This window comes from Aethalodelphis obliquidens, unplaced genomic scaffold (assembly GCF_003676395.1).
Source record: "Aethalodelphis obliquidens isolate GAN/ISIS:26980383/991018 unplaced genomic scaffold, ASM367639v1 scaffold26, whole genome shotgun sequence".
NCBI classification, from domain to species: Eukaryota; Metazoa; Chordata; class Mammalia; order Artiodactyla; family Delphinidae; genus Aethalodelphis; species Aethalodelphis obliquidens.
Window position 1 is genome coordinate 22139834 of NW_020837970.1, and position 17106 is coordinate 22156939.

At 43.0% G+C, this 17106-nt stretch overlaps 1 protein-coding gene and 1 long non-coding RNA gene across 22 annotated transcripts in view; one reads left to right on the forward strand and one right to left on the reverse strand.

Annotated features, from left to right (window-relative positions):
- PEAK1 (pseudopodium enriched atypical kinase 1) overlaps positions 1–16438 on the forward strand; it is a 295050-nt gene extending 278612 nt beyond the window's left edge. For all 13 annotated transcript variants that reach the window (XM_027123690.1, XM_027123685.1, XM_027123693.1 and 10 more), the window contains one exon: positions 12336–16438. In XM_027123690.1, the coding sequence (XP_026979491.1) occupies positions 12336–13496 (1161 nt within the window). In that variant the 3' untranslated portion in view covers positions 13497–16438. The remainder of the gene's footprint in view (positions 1–12335) is intronic.
- LOC113629280 (uncharacterized) overlaps positions 1–17106 on the reverse strand; it is a 47424-nt gene that overhangs the window by 15709 nt on the left and 14609 nt on the right. For 3 of the 9 annotated variants that reach the window (XR_003436486.1, XR_003436485.1, XR_003436480.1), the window contains one exon: positions 4484–4815. The exons of 5 other annotated variants lie outside the window; for them this stretch is intronic. This is a non-coding gene — a long non-coding RNA (uncharacterized LOC113629280). Of the gene's footprint in view, positions 1–4483; positions 10082–17106 lie in introns of those variants that run through there. One more of the 9 variants, XR_003436479.1, reaches the window with a different exon arrangement.

Sequence of the window (17106 nt, forward strand, 5' to 3'; positions counted from 1 at the left end):
GACACTAATCCATATCAAGGCCCCACCCTTGTGATCTCATTTAACCCTAATTACCTCTTTGTAGGCCCTATCTCTAAATATAGTAACATTGGGGGTTAACACGTCAACATATGAATTGGGGGGTTCACAATTCAGTCCATAGCATTCTGCTCCTGGTCCCCCCAAATTCATGTTCTTAACACATGCAAAATATGTTCAGTCCATCCCAACAGCCCCAAAGGTCTTAACTCATTCTAGCATCAACTCTGAAGTCTAAAGTCCAAAGTCTCATCTAAATATTATCTAAATGAGATATGTGTGAAATTCAAGGTCTGTTAAATCCTGAGACAAATTTCCTTTCCAACTGTAAACGTGTGAAACTAGTCAAGTTATGTGCTTCCAAAATACAGTGGCGGACAAGGATAGGACACACAATCCCATTCTAAAAGGGAGAAATCAGAAGGAAGGAAAGGATGATGGGTCCCAAGCAAGTCCAAAACCTTGCAAGGCAAATTCTGTTAGATATTAAGGCTCAAGAATAATCCTCTTTGACTCAGTACTCTGCCCTCCAGGCCCACTGAGATAATAGCATCACCGCTGTGGCTCTGCTGGGCACCCTGATCCTTTGGCTCTTTGTAGGGGCCCCGCCCACATGACTCTCTGCCAGGGCAGCCTACCCCTGAGGCACTGAGCAGGTTCCTCCCGGCCTTCCCAATCTGTGAGTAGGTTGAGAGTTTTCTAAATCTTCAAGCCCTGGTTCGTTTTTGCTTAACAATTCCTTCTTCAGTTCTTTCTCCCTTTGCACTTTACTATAAGCAGCCAAGAGGAAACAAGTCGTTCCTTTAACCCTTTATTTAGAAGTCTCTCAGCTAAATATCCAATTTCATTGCTCACTAGTTCTACCTTTCGCAAAATACTGGAACACAGTTTAGCCAGGTTCTTTGCCATTTTATTAGAAATCTCACCTTTTTTTCTATTTTCTAATAATATGTTCCTCGTTTCCGAGACCTCACCAGAATCACCCTTAATGTCCATATTTCTAGCAACAGTCTGTTCATAAGTATCTAGGCTTTTTCTATTATGAGTCTTAAAACTCTTTCAGCTGCTACCCAATTCCAAACCCACTTCTACATTTTTGGGTATTGGTTACAGCAGTGCCCCACTTCTCAGTAACAAGGTCTTAGTCTGCTTGGGCTGCCATAACAAAATACCATAGACTGGATGGCTTTAGGAACAACAGAAATTTATTTCCTCCCAGTTCTGGAAAGGAGGATTCTATTCCTGGCTTATAGACAGCCACCTTCTTTCTGTGTCCTTATGTCAGGGCTTGGGAGGGTGGGGGAGAGAATATGTCACATTGGGGGTTGGGGCTTTAACATATGAATCTTGGGAAGACACAGTTCAGTTCATAGCTTTATTCTGTTTTTCATTCAGTGTGATATCTGAATTGTATCGGTCTTCAACTAAAAGTAGTCAGCTTTTGGACTGACATGAGTCCAAATTCTGAATCTATCGTTGTGTATTCCCAAACAAGTCATGTAATCTCCCTTGATTTTCACTGCCCTTCCTACCTTGTAAGATTGTTATATGTGTATGTGTTTATGTAGTGAAACTGCTTTTGTAAACTATGAAGTATATATAAAATATAATAAAACTGCATTATTGTTGTTAACAATAATGGAAAATTACTTCTCAACATTCTTTTGTCACTCTCTATTATTCTTCATTAATATTAGGCACTAGCCTGAGCATATTTTTAATAGGCTCTGCACTTAGATATTTTCTTTCTCATTCCTTCAAAGTCATAAACATCTTTCCTTAAAATTATGAGAGAAAGCTACTAATGTTACAATCCCTCAGAATTTTAGCACTGCCAAAAATTGGAAACAAAGTGCCTGATATTAAGGAAACAATGTAATAAATTATGGTATATCATCCCAATGGAATGTTTGCAGCCATTAAAAATGGTCATCATGAAGACTGTATAAAATCATGGAAAACATTTTTTGTAAAATATCACATTAATATAGCAGAATACCAAATACTATGACCATAATATGCAAATAATTTCTAAATTTAGAGTGGTGAGGATTATAGGCAGTTTTTATTTCGTTTAAAAATGATGTCATAATGTCTTTTCATTGAAAAAGCTAAGGAATTGGAGATTTGGGATCGTTTGATGCTACGCTTTAAATTTGTGCTTTAGCAGCTTATTAGCTGTGTTACCTTGGCCCAGTTACTTGCCTTTTCTAAGCCTAGTGTCTTTATCTGTAAAATGGAGAAAAAACTTCATTCTTCTTAAAGCCATTGTGAAAAATCACAAGAGTCAGTATGTACAAAGAGATGTATATAGTGCTCAGAGCATCATTTGACACAAAGTAAGCATTCAGTAAATGGTAGCTATTTATTTTACCACTCTTCTTCTCATGTACCTAGAAAACACCTCTGTTTTCTTAAAGAATCCAGCTCTGTGAATTTTCTTCTCTGATTTTCTTATTTATTTATTTATTTATTTACACCAGGTCTTAGTTGTGGCAGGCGGGCTCCTTAGTTGCGGCTAGCAGGCTCCTTAATTGTGGCATGCAAACTCTAGTTGTGGCATGCATGTGGGATCTAGCTCCCTAACCAGGGTTAGAACCCAGGCCCCCTGCATTGGGAGTGCAGCATCTTATCCACCGCACCACGTGTACATAATGGGCATTCAATAAATATTTCTTGACCTTTCAGCAAACATTTACTGTATAAAACATTGTGATATCTCTGTTATATCACATTTAACAGAATACAGAAATACATATGAATAAGACAAAAACCTTGCCCTCAAAGAGCATATATTCCAGTGGGAAAGACAAAGGCATAAATAACTTTTAAACAAGACGGATAATAAAGGTTCACAGTGGTGTGGAGATGTAAAGATAAATAAAGGTTAATGAATGAAAGAAGTCATTGTTAACACTTACCTCAGGGCCAATAAAAAAGGGCCTCTAGTGTCCCTTTCACACGATTCTTAGGGGTGAATACAGTGCATGGAGAGAACAGTGGAAAATTGAACCATGGAAAGATTTGGGACCAAATTTAGAGGCTTTGATTGATGAGCTTAAGAGGTTAGGCTTTATTTTGTGTTTTTTGGGAAGCCATTAAGGATTTTTAAACAGAAAGATGACATAAGATTAATGATTTTGGAAGTAAACTGCAGTGGAAGAGTCCAGAAGAATCGGAAGCAGGGAAGCCAGTCATTATACTATTGCAATTATCCAGGTAAATAATAAAGAGATCCTGAAATAGGACCATGGAAAAGAAGAGACAGGCAGTGAAAGAGCTGAGGCAGGCCGTCGACCATGTCTGGTGCGTGGCTGGATGTAGGATGAGGGCACTGTGCTAAGATTTCACGGAGGAGCAACCCCAGGAGGATGATGATGCCATTAACTGAAATATGAATCAGAAAAACCAGAAAGATGAGCTCTCTGTGGAGCATGCCCATGAGATAGCCAAGTAAAGAGAAAGCCTGTAACCAGACAAAAATGTGAGTTCGGTATTCAGAAGGGAGGTCAAGTTTACCTAGTCCTCTCATAAACTTGATTTAGTTCAGACTGTGGGAATGTATGAGATTGTAGTGGTAGAGTCTGCAAGTTGGGAAAAGGCCCACAGAGCTAAGTGACCTAAAGCAGGAAAATTCGGAGAGGATGTAGCAAAGAACAAGGGCCCACAGATCAGAGTCCAAGATTGCAGAAGGCTTGAGCAGAATGAGGAGAAGGCAGGAGTTGAATCTCTGGTAAACCTCAAAAAAAAATACAATCTTGATACTAGTGGAAGTGGATATCCAATGCAGTGAGTTAGTGGGAATATGGAACGGGGAGGCTGAGGAGGCAGTGAGCACAGTGTATTTTTAAGTGTTTTGGTGAAGGAAAGGCCAAATTGATTCCCAGACAATATTTAACGTTCAACTCCTGTTTCTGTGTTATTCGTGTCTCCTTTTATCCCCTCGTCACCATTTGGTGAGCCACCACGCGGTAGATTGGACCGTCTGTCTCTGTGGCTACACGCTGGCTGGCCTCCAGCCCTTAACTTCCCTGCTCTAAATAAAATCCACCTTGCTTTTGCCACCTTTCAAAGAATCTGGGTAGCCACTGACCAAACATGTAGTCTTCAAAGTACACTCGTCAACTTTAGAAGGGCGGGCCTTCGTCATTCTACACAGGAAGAAACTGAGAGCAGAGAGGAACAATTATTTTTGCATATCGTCATTAGCTTTATGGCAGGCTGCCTCCTTATTCCTATGTGGAACTTGTCTTGTTATATCATACCTGAGTCAATAGATTGACCCTGCTGTGTCTCAGTGTTATCCCTGAATGGACAAATGACAGCCTTTTGCCTAGAAGCAGGGTGGACAGTTGGTAAAATTATGACTCAGTGTCAGTGGGATGTTCTTTTTTCACTGTTGTCATGAGATCATTTTATAACAAACACTGCTATGTGAGACCACATGAGAAATTGATGAAATTACCTCGAGGAAGGTGATGAAAATCTTTTATAAGCAAAAAGAATAAATTTCTGACTTATTTTTCCAGTAGTTCCAACTCTGTGATACTAGGTATCTTCTCTTTTTAAAGTAGTCCTGGTCTTTGTTCTCAGGGATAGAGCACACCAAGCTCAGTGAAGAGGTACACTTTCCTATTACAGCACTGGAGCAGCTTCTTTTCTTCCAGCTATGCCAAGAATCTTGTTAAAAGCTTGTAATAAAGTAAAGGTGAACTGTGGAGACCAGCATCTTTTATTGCATTTTGACCCTGGAGTCTCCGATGATCTCATTTAGGTGGATGCTGAGAAAGCAAGACACTAAATGAAAAAGCATTAATAGGAATAACTATGGTTGGTAGGAATTTACAACTAGTTCAGACTATAGGATCAGGCAATTAATTACTGGCTTAGTGACAAGGAAAAAGCTATAGAGGAAACCACTTTCATTATCATAATTCAACACAAATATGCCCAGCGTTAGAACTTCACAGAAAGTGATTAATCAGCAGCCAGCTCTACAGACTCATAGCCATCCTAGGTCAGTGTTCACTTTATTTCAGAGCTGAATGCATACAGAAGTGCCTTAAAGTCTCAACTGGAAATTGATTTAGAAAGGAGAAGTTTGGAGTACTCATGTAAACCTAGAATCAAAATGAATTGTCTAGTAGGAAAAGAGAGCCATAGATTTAATTAATGAGGTGAGAGGACATAGATAGGAATTATAAATTGGGATTCAAATTAAGTGAATTCCTAATCTGGGCCCTCAGCAGGTTATTGAACTGTGCTGTGCCTCAGTTTCTCTAGTGTGATCATCCTGGGTGTCCTTCTGTCAGCCTAAATTACTGGCTCAGGAACAGGTAATTACAGGTGATTTTCTTTTGATCCATATGCTGAGTGGGAGCATAAAAAGATTTGATGAGTACAAATCACAAATAAAATAGTAAAATCTTATACAGTTGCCTTCTTGAATTTCTCTTCTAGACTCCAAAATGTTTTCTGGGCATGTGAATATTTTTGCAGCAATTTAAGCTGTAAAAAACCTGGCCTACCTGACAGGTCTCATAGCAGGTTCCTAAAGCATGGAGTTCTGAGTACTTGGGGCCCAGACAGCATTTATATATTAAATACTTAATCCATTTTGAATATATTTGTAACAGCATTGAGTGTGTATAGGTCTTAGCTGTGTAGCAGCAAGTAAAGCAGTACTCCTCCTGGGCAGATCAAAGAATTGAGGTCAATCGGTGATCAGCCTGTATTCTTAGAGTGAGGTTGTACCAAATAATGGATATCAATTTAGAATTTGCCAGTTTTCATTCTATACTCTTTCCTGTATGGAGTTATGCTTTTGGGTAATGTGACAAAATACCACAGATGGTATAGTGTGTGTGTGATCTTCAGTGTTTCTCATTTTTGTCCCTCTACCATTCATTCCCTACCATATCCATCTCACTTAAAGTTGACTGAGAAACTGTAAAGTGCATAGTGCGAGCTGGAAATGAGAATCCCTGCTGATAAAGTGGAAGTCAGCTGAAGGCATACTAGGCTGACTGGGCCCATAATAGAAAAATAAAAGCTAATGTAGAATATTTTTGAAGAGTCCTGTATTTTGTAATTATTGCTTTCTTTGGGGAAAAGAGAAAATTGAATGGAATGATGAAGAACAGTGTCGTTTTATGTGGTTTTGTGCAATACAAAACCCCTGAGCCTCCAAGGCAGCCTGGACTCAGCAGACAGCCCTCATTGTTCAGATTTTACTCATTTGTGTAGTCAGGTCATGAGTGTTTATTACCCAGATTTGTCAGCCATTGCCCCCTCCCCATCACCTTGCCAACTTCCATGTGTTTAATAAAAGCTATGCATATATTCTAGCTGTTCTGAGTAAATAAGCCTTATGGCTACACCAGGTCAGATGTCACCTTTCTTAGTATTTGTGCAGACATACTGAGCATGCACTAGGTGCCTTGCTCTGTGCTGGAACCCAAAGATACAAATATCTGCTCTTAAGACAGACAAAAGAAAAATGTGATAGCTGTAATAACAGAGACATGTACATGAGATGCAGGTGAAACAGAAAGGAGGTTTAGTGTATATAGCACTTTCTCTCCTTGACACACATGATGCATGTGATGACTTTGAAAAAAGTAAGTGGGAATCCCTCAGGCATATGAGGGGAGAAGAGGAGCCTAAGTCAGAGAGAACACCTGGAGGGTAGGAGTAGGGCTCTGGCTGCATGTAGTTCAGTGTGGCAAAAGTGGAAGAGGGGTGAGAAATAAAACTAGAAACAGAGGCCAAGCCAGGACCTTATCCTGTGAAGATAATGAGGAACCATGAGGAAGTTTATCCAATTTTTTTTTTTTTTTGAAAGGTGGCTCTGGTGACCACGTAGAAGGTGTATTTGAGGGGAATCACATGAGAGGCAGGGAGACCAGTTGGAAATCTTTTGTAGTAGACCAGCAAATGATAGTGGTAGCCATAGAGATGGAGAAAAGAGGATAATTTGAAAGTTATATGGGAACAAAATCAGTAGAAGTTGGTAATTAACTAGATGCAAGGAATGAAGATGGAGGAGAAATCCAGAGTGAACTTCGTATCTCATCTAGTTGTTGGGACAGATAACAGAGCCATTCACCAATAGAGGGCGTACTGGAATAACAGGGAATTTGGTGGGGAAAAGTTCAGGTTTGGTTATGTTGAGTTTAAGGCATCGATGGGACATACATTGAGAGAAATCAAGTAAGCCGTTGTATAGATAAGTCTGAAGCTCAGAGACAAGTTTGGATTGCAAATGTAGATGTGAAAGCCAGCAGTATATCAAGATGGCTGAAGCCATGAGCTTACTGAAGGGAGTATGTCAATGAGAAAAGAGGATAGAGAGCAGACCCCTCAAACACCAGCATTTCAGGAAGCCTTTGGGAGGAAGGTAGCGTAAGTAAGAACAGATAATACCACTCCCCATTCAACAACTGATTTATTCCATAGCCATCCTGTTTTGCCAAATGTCCACCTTTTTCCCCCACCTCCCTACTTTGTTGCCTTAAACTGAATATCTATTCCACTCCCCAATACTGAAAGGGCAGCAAGATGTACACCCTCTTTACAGGTCCCAGGCATCGTAGGCATTCTGAAGGGGGTGGGTAGCATTAGACACATAACGCTGTCTTCTCCTTCCCAGCTGCTTTTAATGAGGCTTTACAGTCAAAGCCCCCCACAGTCTACTTTTTTAAAGTTAGCTATCTAGGTTGAGATTATTATAACAAACATAAATGCTTTATAATGGCAAATTTGCCTCAAAGGTATGCAGAGTAGTTACCATGAGCAACACAGAAAATGAGCTCCTGCACTGAAATGAATGTTTGAAATTAAACTTCTCAGGTTGTGTGAGAGGATCCATTGTCAGCTCTGTTTCTCCACTAAGATCAGGCTTGTGTTAAGTGTTGTATATTTTGACCTGGGTCTAAGAAGGTCTCAGGAGAGATTAATTTGGCTCTGATTCTGGAAGCATTTTTTCCCCCATTTTCCAACAGATGATTTAACAGTGGTTGAGGAGTCCCCCACCCCACTGTATTTAGGGGCTCTGGCCAGATTGCTTCAGGATGCTGTGTTCCACAGATAGGAAGCTTAAGGAGCTGTCAGATACTTGTTTGAATGCACAATTGATAGGAATCAATATTTCTCCTTCCCCTTCTCTGTTTTCACTCATCTTTATTAACTCAGACAAGCACTCAGTTTCCCCCAAACCTCTGTTTTTGTGACAACGTATTGTCCACATTGGTGGGCGTGGAGCCACCAGCTGGCTGACTGTCCCTTTTGATATTCTTCTGGCTTCCTCTGGAGAGGTAGCTCCAGAAGGTGTGCCTTGTGAGTGGGCAGAGAGGCAAGAGTCACTGTGCCCAGGATGGGCATCCCTTCGTGCTTGTGCTCCTCACACGAAGCGTTCCCTTTTCATGAATTAGGCATTGCCACCTTCGTAGAACCGAGAACTTGTCCACAAAGAGGACCTATGGCATATTTTACAAGATTCAACCTTCACCAACCTGGTTTTGTTCTCTTGCTGCAGTCTCCGTGCAAACGACTCCAGGATCTTGATGTTGCAGCTCCCTCTAGTGTCACTGTGGCTCAGGCTCTCCTAGGGCTTTTCTTCCCATTCAGAAAATGTACACAGTACAGTCTGTCAAAATTGGCAGCATTTTAAATAGGCTTTCCCATATACAGTCAAAACAAATATGAGATGATTTTTCTCCCATTACAAAAGGGAATCTTACATGAAGATATGGGACCATTCCAGCTCCAGTTTTGTTCCTATTTCAAAATTTTGTGAAGCCTAGGAGTCCTGTGGAAATCATTCTTCTTGAGGAGTGGATCTTTCAGTTCAAGCCAGCTACGCTTTGTAAGGAAGGAGTATGAATTCCTTTCAAGAAAAGTAAATAAAAATGGGAGGCCAAGAAGAAGTTACTTTGATCTCTGCTAGAGAAAATACTGGGTAAGGGAAGAAGGAAAGAAAACAACAACCAGCTGGAAGAACCCTGTCCATTTGTTCTGAAAAGAGTGGCTCGTTTTCTGAAATGACTTTTGGACTAGAAATTTATCATCTGAAGAAAAATGGCTACTATGTGGTACATAGAATAACATAATACTCCTACCTAAATTAACATCATCGCAGGCTCCATAATAAAGATTTATGAGATACTCATCATATGAGAAATCCTATTATGGAGATCTCCATAGGTCTGTGTTTTGGTTGTAACTGTTCTCATGGTTATGAGCCAATCAGAAGCCCTGGTATTTTGTTTTCCTCTTTCACACTCCAGTCTTCTCCCTTTCTCCTTTGCCCTTACAACTAGAGTGACCCATTATTCTCCAGCCTGTCTACATATTGTAAGATGAAGAGATAAGGAAGTGCTGCCTCCTCAGCTTGACTATTTAGGCAGACCATTTTCCTTCAGAGCATCCAAAATGACTGAACAATTTATCATTTCTTCTTTGTAAATCACTTTGAACTTTTATCTCAAGTTGATCTGTGAAGCTAAACATAAATTCTTGTTGTAGGATCCATGCTCTTGTCTACTGACAAAGCTCTAGGATATCTTATATAAATGTGTGTGTGTGTGTGTGTGTGTGTGTGTGTGTGTGTGTGTGTAGATAAAATTAGAATAGAAATAACAATTAGAGTATCATCTCTGCTTCTAATGCCAAACCACAAGGTGGCAAGTTTTTTTCAGTGCAACTTGGCATAGTGAAAACTACAGTTGGGCCAAACAGTTCTCTCTCTCTTAGCCTTAGGTTGTCCCGTCTTAGATCAGAACATGCTGTTGATCTTGACTTGTTTGTCAGGGCTGACCTGGCATGGAGGTGTGAAACTTTAACGGTCCCTCTTTAGCTGCCCTCTGTGAAACCTATGGTCAGAGAGCCTCCTTGCTGAGGCTAGTGGCTCTCAGACTCAAAACAAAGATGCATTTTTCTATCTTGCTCTATTTGTTCGAAAAAATATGAGGATTCTATAATGCATCATTTTAGCATTTACAAGTTGTTAACTGTTTTGGTTTTTTTTTTTGCGGTACGCGGGCCTCTCACTGCTGTGGCCTCTCCCGCTGCGGAGCACAGGCTCCAGACGCGCAGGCTCAGCGGCCATGGCTCACGGGCCCAGCCACTCCGCGGCATGTGGGATCCTCCCGGACCGGGGCACGAACCCACGTCCCCTGCATCAGCAGGCGGACCCCCAACCACTGCACCACCAGGGAAGCCCTGTTAACTGTTTTAGTCATTATGAATGTTACATTTGTACAGCTTTGTAGTTTACAGATATGCTCTACATACTTGATCTCATTTGATTCTCATAATTGCCCTGTGAAGTAGATTTCAGTATTCTTTATATTGTCTCCTTTATTAGAAAGACTGGGACCCAGAGAAATTAAGAGAAATGCCCAAGGTTACACAGCTAGTAGCGAGGCTAAATGCTAGGCCTCTCAAGTCTTTGGTGAGTGTCCTTTCTATCGGATGACAGCGAGAGTTTAACTACACAGTCTAATTCAGCCAAATTCAGTGATATTTGATTGACTTTTCAAAGGCTGAGGAGTTGGGGCCTTTGAACTTTCATTCCAGGAGGCAGTGTGATATTGAGCAAATTATTAAAACTGGAAATGGGGTTAATGGTATCATGTCCTGGATCTAACTCCCATACAACTAAGTGATGACTAGTATAGGATTATATATTATACTGCATGTGCTGAGACTTTGAGAGCTTTCCAAAGATAATACTTTCCGAAAGATACATGTTTGAACTTGAACTCAGTCTGGGGATATCTCTGTTTTAAGACCAGAAGTTTGCTTAAAGAAGAGATGCTTACTGTGCCCTCAAACTTATGAGGTAGGTGGTAGAAGACTTGAAGAAACTTGTTTTCAGACCTCTGTGTGTGTGTGCGTGCATGTGTGCATGCGTGTGTGTGTGTGGCACTGAATCACTCATGTCGAGTCTCTAACTGTAATAAATATGTATAAATACAGTAAATGAGAGAGGGATGTTCTTCTCTCTTGAGACTCCTTTGCCTTTGGTCCTTTTTTTTTTTAATATCTATTTGAATGGAAATCAGAGCATGCTGCTTCTCCGAACTGAGAACCCATCAGCGTCCTCCTAAGACGTACATTTTTCTTTTTAAATAGAAATGACTAGAAAAGCTTTTTAAAATTTGCATTTCTGTGTTACTGCAATAAACGGGCAAATGTAAACACTACAGAGCACCTGTTGCTGGGAGGCTTTGGTGTTTGTGAGATGCGGCAGTGTGCTCCTGCTGGGGAGGAAGAGTGGCAAGTGTGTACCTGGTTCCCAGGGTCGTGGAGGATCTGTCTGGACTAGACTATTATGATCTATGAACTGGTGTTGGAGACTCAGCCTTCCGTTGTCAACTTCTCATATCATATCATGAGAAGAATCCATTTAGGGGTGATTTTATTTACTCTTTGCTTTTCTAACCCTTTCAGACCAGAAATACAATAGTTGTTTTAGTATGTAGAACTCTTGGCTAATGTTTTTGATCAAGCAACTCTTCCTTGATCCGTAACCACTTAAGGTCTCTTTGAGAGGCCTTATTGCTTGAATATTAGGCCTTCAGTGAGGCCTGTTAAGAGAAAGTGTAAAACTCAGACTCCTGCCATTGAAATGTTGGTCTTGCTCTGATTAGTTGAGACCAACGATTCTCTCACTCTTTCATCTCTACCCTGCCAGTGAACCATGAGTGCCTGAGTCGTGACCATCACCATGACATTCATTAAAAAGTTAGGAAAACCCACAGTTTACCTGGCCAATTGTATGTCACTCTCCTGACCGGTGATATAATAAGGTATTCTGGCCTACTTTATGACCCATTTATTGAGCTGCTGTATAAGTCTAGGCTGTAAACCTCCACAGAAAGCGGGTGGAAAATGACTTTCGTTGTTCAGTTTTCTAGATGAGGGGCAAGGTACAGTGGAAAGAGGAAGCTTTGGTGTTAGACAGACTTAGGTTTGCAAACTGGTGACCCTGGGGTTTTTTTGTTTTGCTTTGTTTTGGTTTTGGTTTGTTTCTTTAATTCTTAGGTCCTCCGCCTACTTTGAAGAGTTAGTGTAAGGACTAGAGATAATACACATGAAGTTAAGCATGTAGGCACTGTTGCTGTCACTCAGCACAGGATTGCCAAGACCCTTTCTGAAGACTCAGCTCTAACGCTGTGTCTTCACTGCAACACTGTTGCCTTTGCCACTCCAGACTCCCACCAGTCACCTTCCAGGTAACACTTCTTTACACATCATAAGCCTTATTATGAAAGTGTGCATTTTAAATCGTGTTCTTTGCTTTCTTCTTACAGATCTGTAAGAGCAAAGCTAAAGAATCGCAGCAGTATTATCACAGCTTGGCTGTCCGGCAGAGTCTGGCTGTCCATTTTAACATCCAGCAGGACTGTGGTCACTTCCTTGCTGAAGTTCCTAAACGTCTGCTTCCCTGGGAGGACCCTGATGCCCCGGAAGAGGAAGAGGATGAAATGGAAGCGACGGAAGAGGTGAAAGGAGGAACTGATGGAAAAAGCCCAGAGCCCAGCTCTGAAGCAGAGTCATCCCACAAAGAAAGCCAGGCAGTCGTTAGCAGGAAGCAGAGAAGCCACGTCGTGGTCATCACCAGAGAGGTTCCCTGTCTCACCGTGGCCGACTTTGTGCGAGACTCTCTAGCGCAGCATGGGAAAAGCCCTGACGTGTATGAGAGGCAAGTGTGTCTGCTGCTCTTACAGCTGTGCTCCGGCCTGGAGCACCTCAAACCCTACCACGTCACTCACTGCGATCTGCGTCTGGAGAACCTGCTGCTTGTCCACTACCAGCCCGGGGGACCCGCCCAGGGCCTTGGGCCTGCGGAGCCCAGCCCCACCTCTTCTTGTCCCACGAGGCTCATAGTAAGCAATTTCTCTCAAGCCAAGCAGAAGAGCCATCTGGTAGACCCTGAGATCCTCCGGGACCAGTCCCGCCTTGCCCCAGAGATCATCACAGCCACCCAGTATAAAAAGTGTGATGAGTTCCAGACAGGCATCCTCATCTATGAGATGCTGCACCTGCCCAACCCCTTCGATGAGAACCCAGAGCTGAAGGAGAAGGAATACACTCGAGCAGACCTGCCTCGCATCCCACTCCGCTCCCCCTATTCCCGGGGCCTGCAGCAGCTGGCCAGCTGCCTCCTGAACCCCAACCCTTCTGAGCGACTCCTCATTTCAGGCGCCAAAGGCATCCTCCAGTGTCTGCTCTGGGGCCCCCGGGAAGGCCTCTTCCAGACTTTCACTGCCTCCCCCAGCCCAGTGCAGAGGAATGCCCTGCTCCAAAACTGGCTAGACATCAAGCGAACACTGCTCATGATCAAGTTTGCTGAGAAGTCCCTGGACAGGGAAGGTGGCGTCGGCCTGGAGGACTGGCTTTGTGCTCAGTATTTGGCTTTTGCTACTCCAGACTCCCTCAGCTGCGTCGTGAAAATCCTGCAGCCCCGTTAACGTGTCCCAGTTGCTGCTCTTACTTCATTGTCGCCTTCTTCAAGTGGCTCACATACTTCCCCTTCCTAGTACTCACACAGAATTCAAGGAAAGGGGAGAGACGAGCCTTCCATCCCCATCCATGAACAGATGAGTCCACTCTGAAAGGTTGTCCTCAGCTCTAAATCCAGTGAGACGCTGAGTCCCTCTTAATTTCACAGAAAGTCAGCCACACAAACACGCAGCTGCCTTCCATGGGAATGCCTTCCACCCTAACTGTCCCCCAGATGCAGGGGAAGTGAAGACATGTCCTTGAAGGGACAGCTCCTCTGGTTTGAACTCAGTGAGCTGGGTCCAGTTCCTCCATAATTCTGAATAGCCCCTGTCTTTTTAACACCGTGTATTTATTCTCACTAGCAATAGACGGATTTAACCAGTCCTTACCACCATCCACTAAGCTCTCACAACAGACTTTCTTCCTTTAAAGGATCAATAACTGACTCTCTTACCAGGCGGAACTGCCATCCTTAGCATCAGCCCAGTTTTGGTTCCGGGGACTGTATCCTTTGTTCCAGGAGGAGTAGAAGGACGAGGAGAGATCCCATCCTCTGGGTCATGAACCCATTTTCATTTCTATTATCGATAAGTGTGTGCACTGCATGGAGGGCGGCCCTAACCGTCTCCCCTCTGCTGCCACTGCCTGATTCTCCTTCACCTCTACTCTCTCCCCACTTGCCAATGAAGTTTGGTTTATCGGCCACTTGTGGCCCATTACAGAGCTGACCCAAGGTGGTGTCACCAGTGCCTCAGCAGGGTGGAGTGCAGTTCAGAGCTTATAAATAGCTGGCAGGACACAAGGAGATGATTTTCCTGCATGTGCAATTCTCTAGGGGACATCAGGGGGACAGAGTTTAAAGTACTGTTCTTTGATTACTGTCAGAGCTGTCAACGTTGGCAGCCAGGGCTGCCGGTGCCCAGATCACAGTTTTCCCTCGAGCAGTAATTGGCCAGCTTCCTTCTGTCAGTAGCCAGCGTTAACTAGTCTACCAAATGCTGTAGACAACAGCCCTGCACGAAACGGCTGTCAGTGGAGCTGTAACGTCTCCTTAGAGGGCATGGCGTGGCTGGCTGTTAGGACGGCCAGAAGGCAGGGGAAGGGGAGAAGGCCGCTGATGAGACTGCTGACCTCCTCCCCAGAATGCCGGCCTTTTCTAGAGAGACTGCCTCCCAGTGCACAGGCACATTGCTCCTTGTGACCCTCTGAAATGGCTCTGGAGGACAGCTCCCAGGGAACTTGGATTGCTGAGGTGGGTGGCTGAGAGCTGTTCACCGCACGTGGGGTCTGTGCTCCTCCTCTATGGATATATGTGCAATTTTGGTATGTATTTTTTTTTAGCTGTATATACAATGTTTATGTTGCAACTTCACCTGAAGCAATATCTCCAGAAACCCTCCCCTTCTTCCCTTGGCACATATTTGAGCTGAGTGACGAGTGTTCCTTCCACCGGGGTGTGTGCGTGTATGTGTGTGTGTTTTATTCAAAACTGTGAGTATCTGTTCTGTTTACTTCAACCTTGAAATCCCAAGAGTCACTCAGACAGTGTGAGAGTGTGTACACGTATGTACCCGTGTGTGTGCACATGCACGCTGGAAGTAGAGGCCAGGCCTCTGGGGGAGCAACCTGTGGCAGGGTTGATAGACGCGTTCTCTGCAGTGGTTGGTGAGACAGCCCTGGGCCCCTCATCTACCGGTGCAGAATTTGTTAAAGCCAAGCCTGATTGTGCAGTATTACTTAGATAGCACGTTAGTGGCCTTTTGGTAATTTCTAAACTTTTAACATTATTAACAACCTTTCATGTGATTCACCTATATCAAAGAGGATCAAGAAAGGAGAAGAATGTATTTTATTGTGCTCTTTTTTGTTTCTTTTTCTTTTTTTTTTTTAGAGAATGGGACATGTGAGGCTCCCTATGGAACATGTGCCTGTCCTCCTGGCCAGCAGTACAGGACTTCCAGGGAAGAGAGCTGGTTGGCCCACAAAGAGTCTTGTCTCCTCTGGCCAGAGTACAAGGCTCTGCCCCTAGGAATGGCCACAAGGTGGGCATGCCGCTGCAGGCCAGCAGTCCACTCTCTCTCTCGGTGTCCTGTGACATGACCACACCTTGCCTAGCAGGCTGGTGTTCGGTTCACCTTAGCATAGCCCACGTGCACATAACTCCCTGCCCAATTATACAGTGAAGTGGCAGTGCACAGACCACTGACCCTGTCAGCCAGCACGTTCCCTTAGCAGCCCCCCTCCGTGGTTTGCATATTGAGACACTTTCTCAATGTCACTCTCGTGGTGCCTTGCCCATGTAAATTTGAATGTTGACTATTTAATGAGGTATCATATTTAATGAAGAATGTTTCCTGGTCCCTCTATTTGTTCTCTAGGTATCCTCCCTCCCCCACCACACACACTTTTTTTCTCTGTTTCTGTTTTGCCTTGGACCCAGTCTTCTTCATTTTAACTCTATAGTATTATAATCATGGACACCCTCCACTACCGTTATCTCATAGCACTGGCAAACCGAGCACCTCTTCACATCAGATGTGTTTAGTACTGTTTTCATATTCAGATTTGTTAAGGGCAAAAGAGTAATGCCAACTAGTCAGAGAAGGGACTCAGGCTTCCCTGAGACAGGTGGCTAGATTAACAGCTCTCTGAGTGAGGGCCAAGGAATGTAAGGTGGGGAGGGAAGAAGGTGTTACAGGTTAGAGCAGAATAGGCAAAATAACCCTATTTCTAGGCAAGAAGTATTTACATCAGGTGGTCCTCCAAATATTTTTCCAAGTATGATGAAATTCAGTCAATCTCATATTATCACAAATATTTTACATTTCCATTTTAATTGTAGTAGGAACTTCGAATACATTCATCAACTGGAAAGAAATCCTGCCCTCAGACACAGACATACATACATATTTTTATATATATATATATATATATATATATATATATATATATATATATGAGTTTTGGATTGTGACTAGTATAGCACTTTGTTTTCTCAAGTAATGTCAAGTTATTGTCTTCAATACTGATTGGATTTTTTCTCTTCTATTGAAATTTATACTATAGATTCTTCCATTTATATTGAGAATTTGAACAATTAAGCCGCTATTGGAACTTTTCCTTAAGCCACATGAGCAAGAATAATCTCTCGTACACATTTGGGTACTAGAGAAACAGGACAATGGCTGGAGTAGCCAAGACCAAGACTGAATGTACAGCAGAGTGCCTTGTTAGCATGATAACCTCGTCTGGGAAGGAAGGGAATTAGATGTTCCACAGGAAGGACGGGGCTGTGAGAGGGCTGTTTTGCTAGCCTGAGGAGAGCCCCTTTGGTGTACTAGTGTGATGCCCAGAAGCTAATTCATCAAGAATAACAGCAGGATGGGGAAAAGAGCAGTTGCAACATGTGGAATCAACAACAAAAGAATCGGGAAGGACGTCCACCAACCCCTAGGCTAAGTCTGAATTGGAAGCCAGGAATATGGCAGTGGGTTTCAAGTTTTGCCCTCGGAAGATAAACCGGGTGAGATATATGGGGGGGCACAAGCACCCACACTCCCTAGCCTACTGATGTTG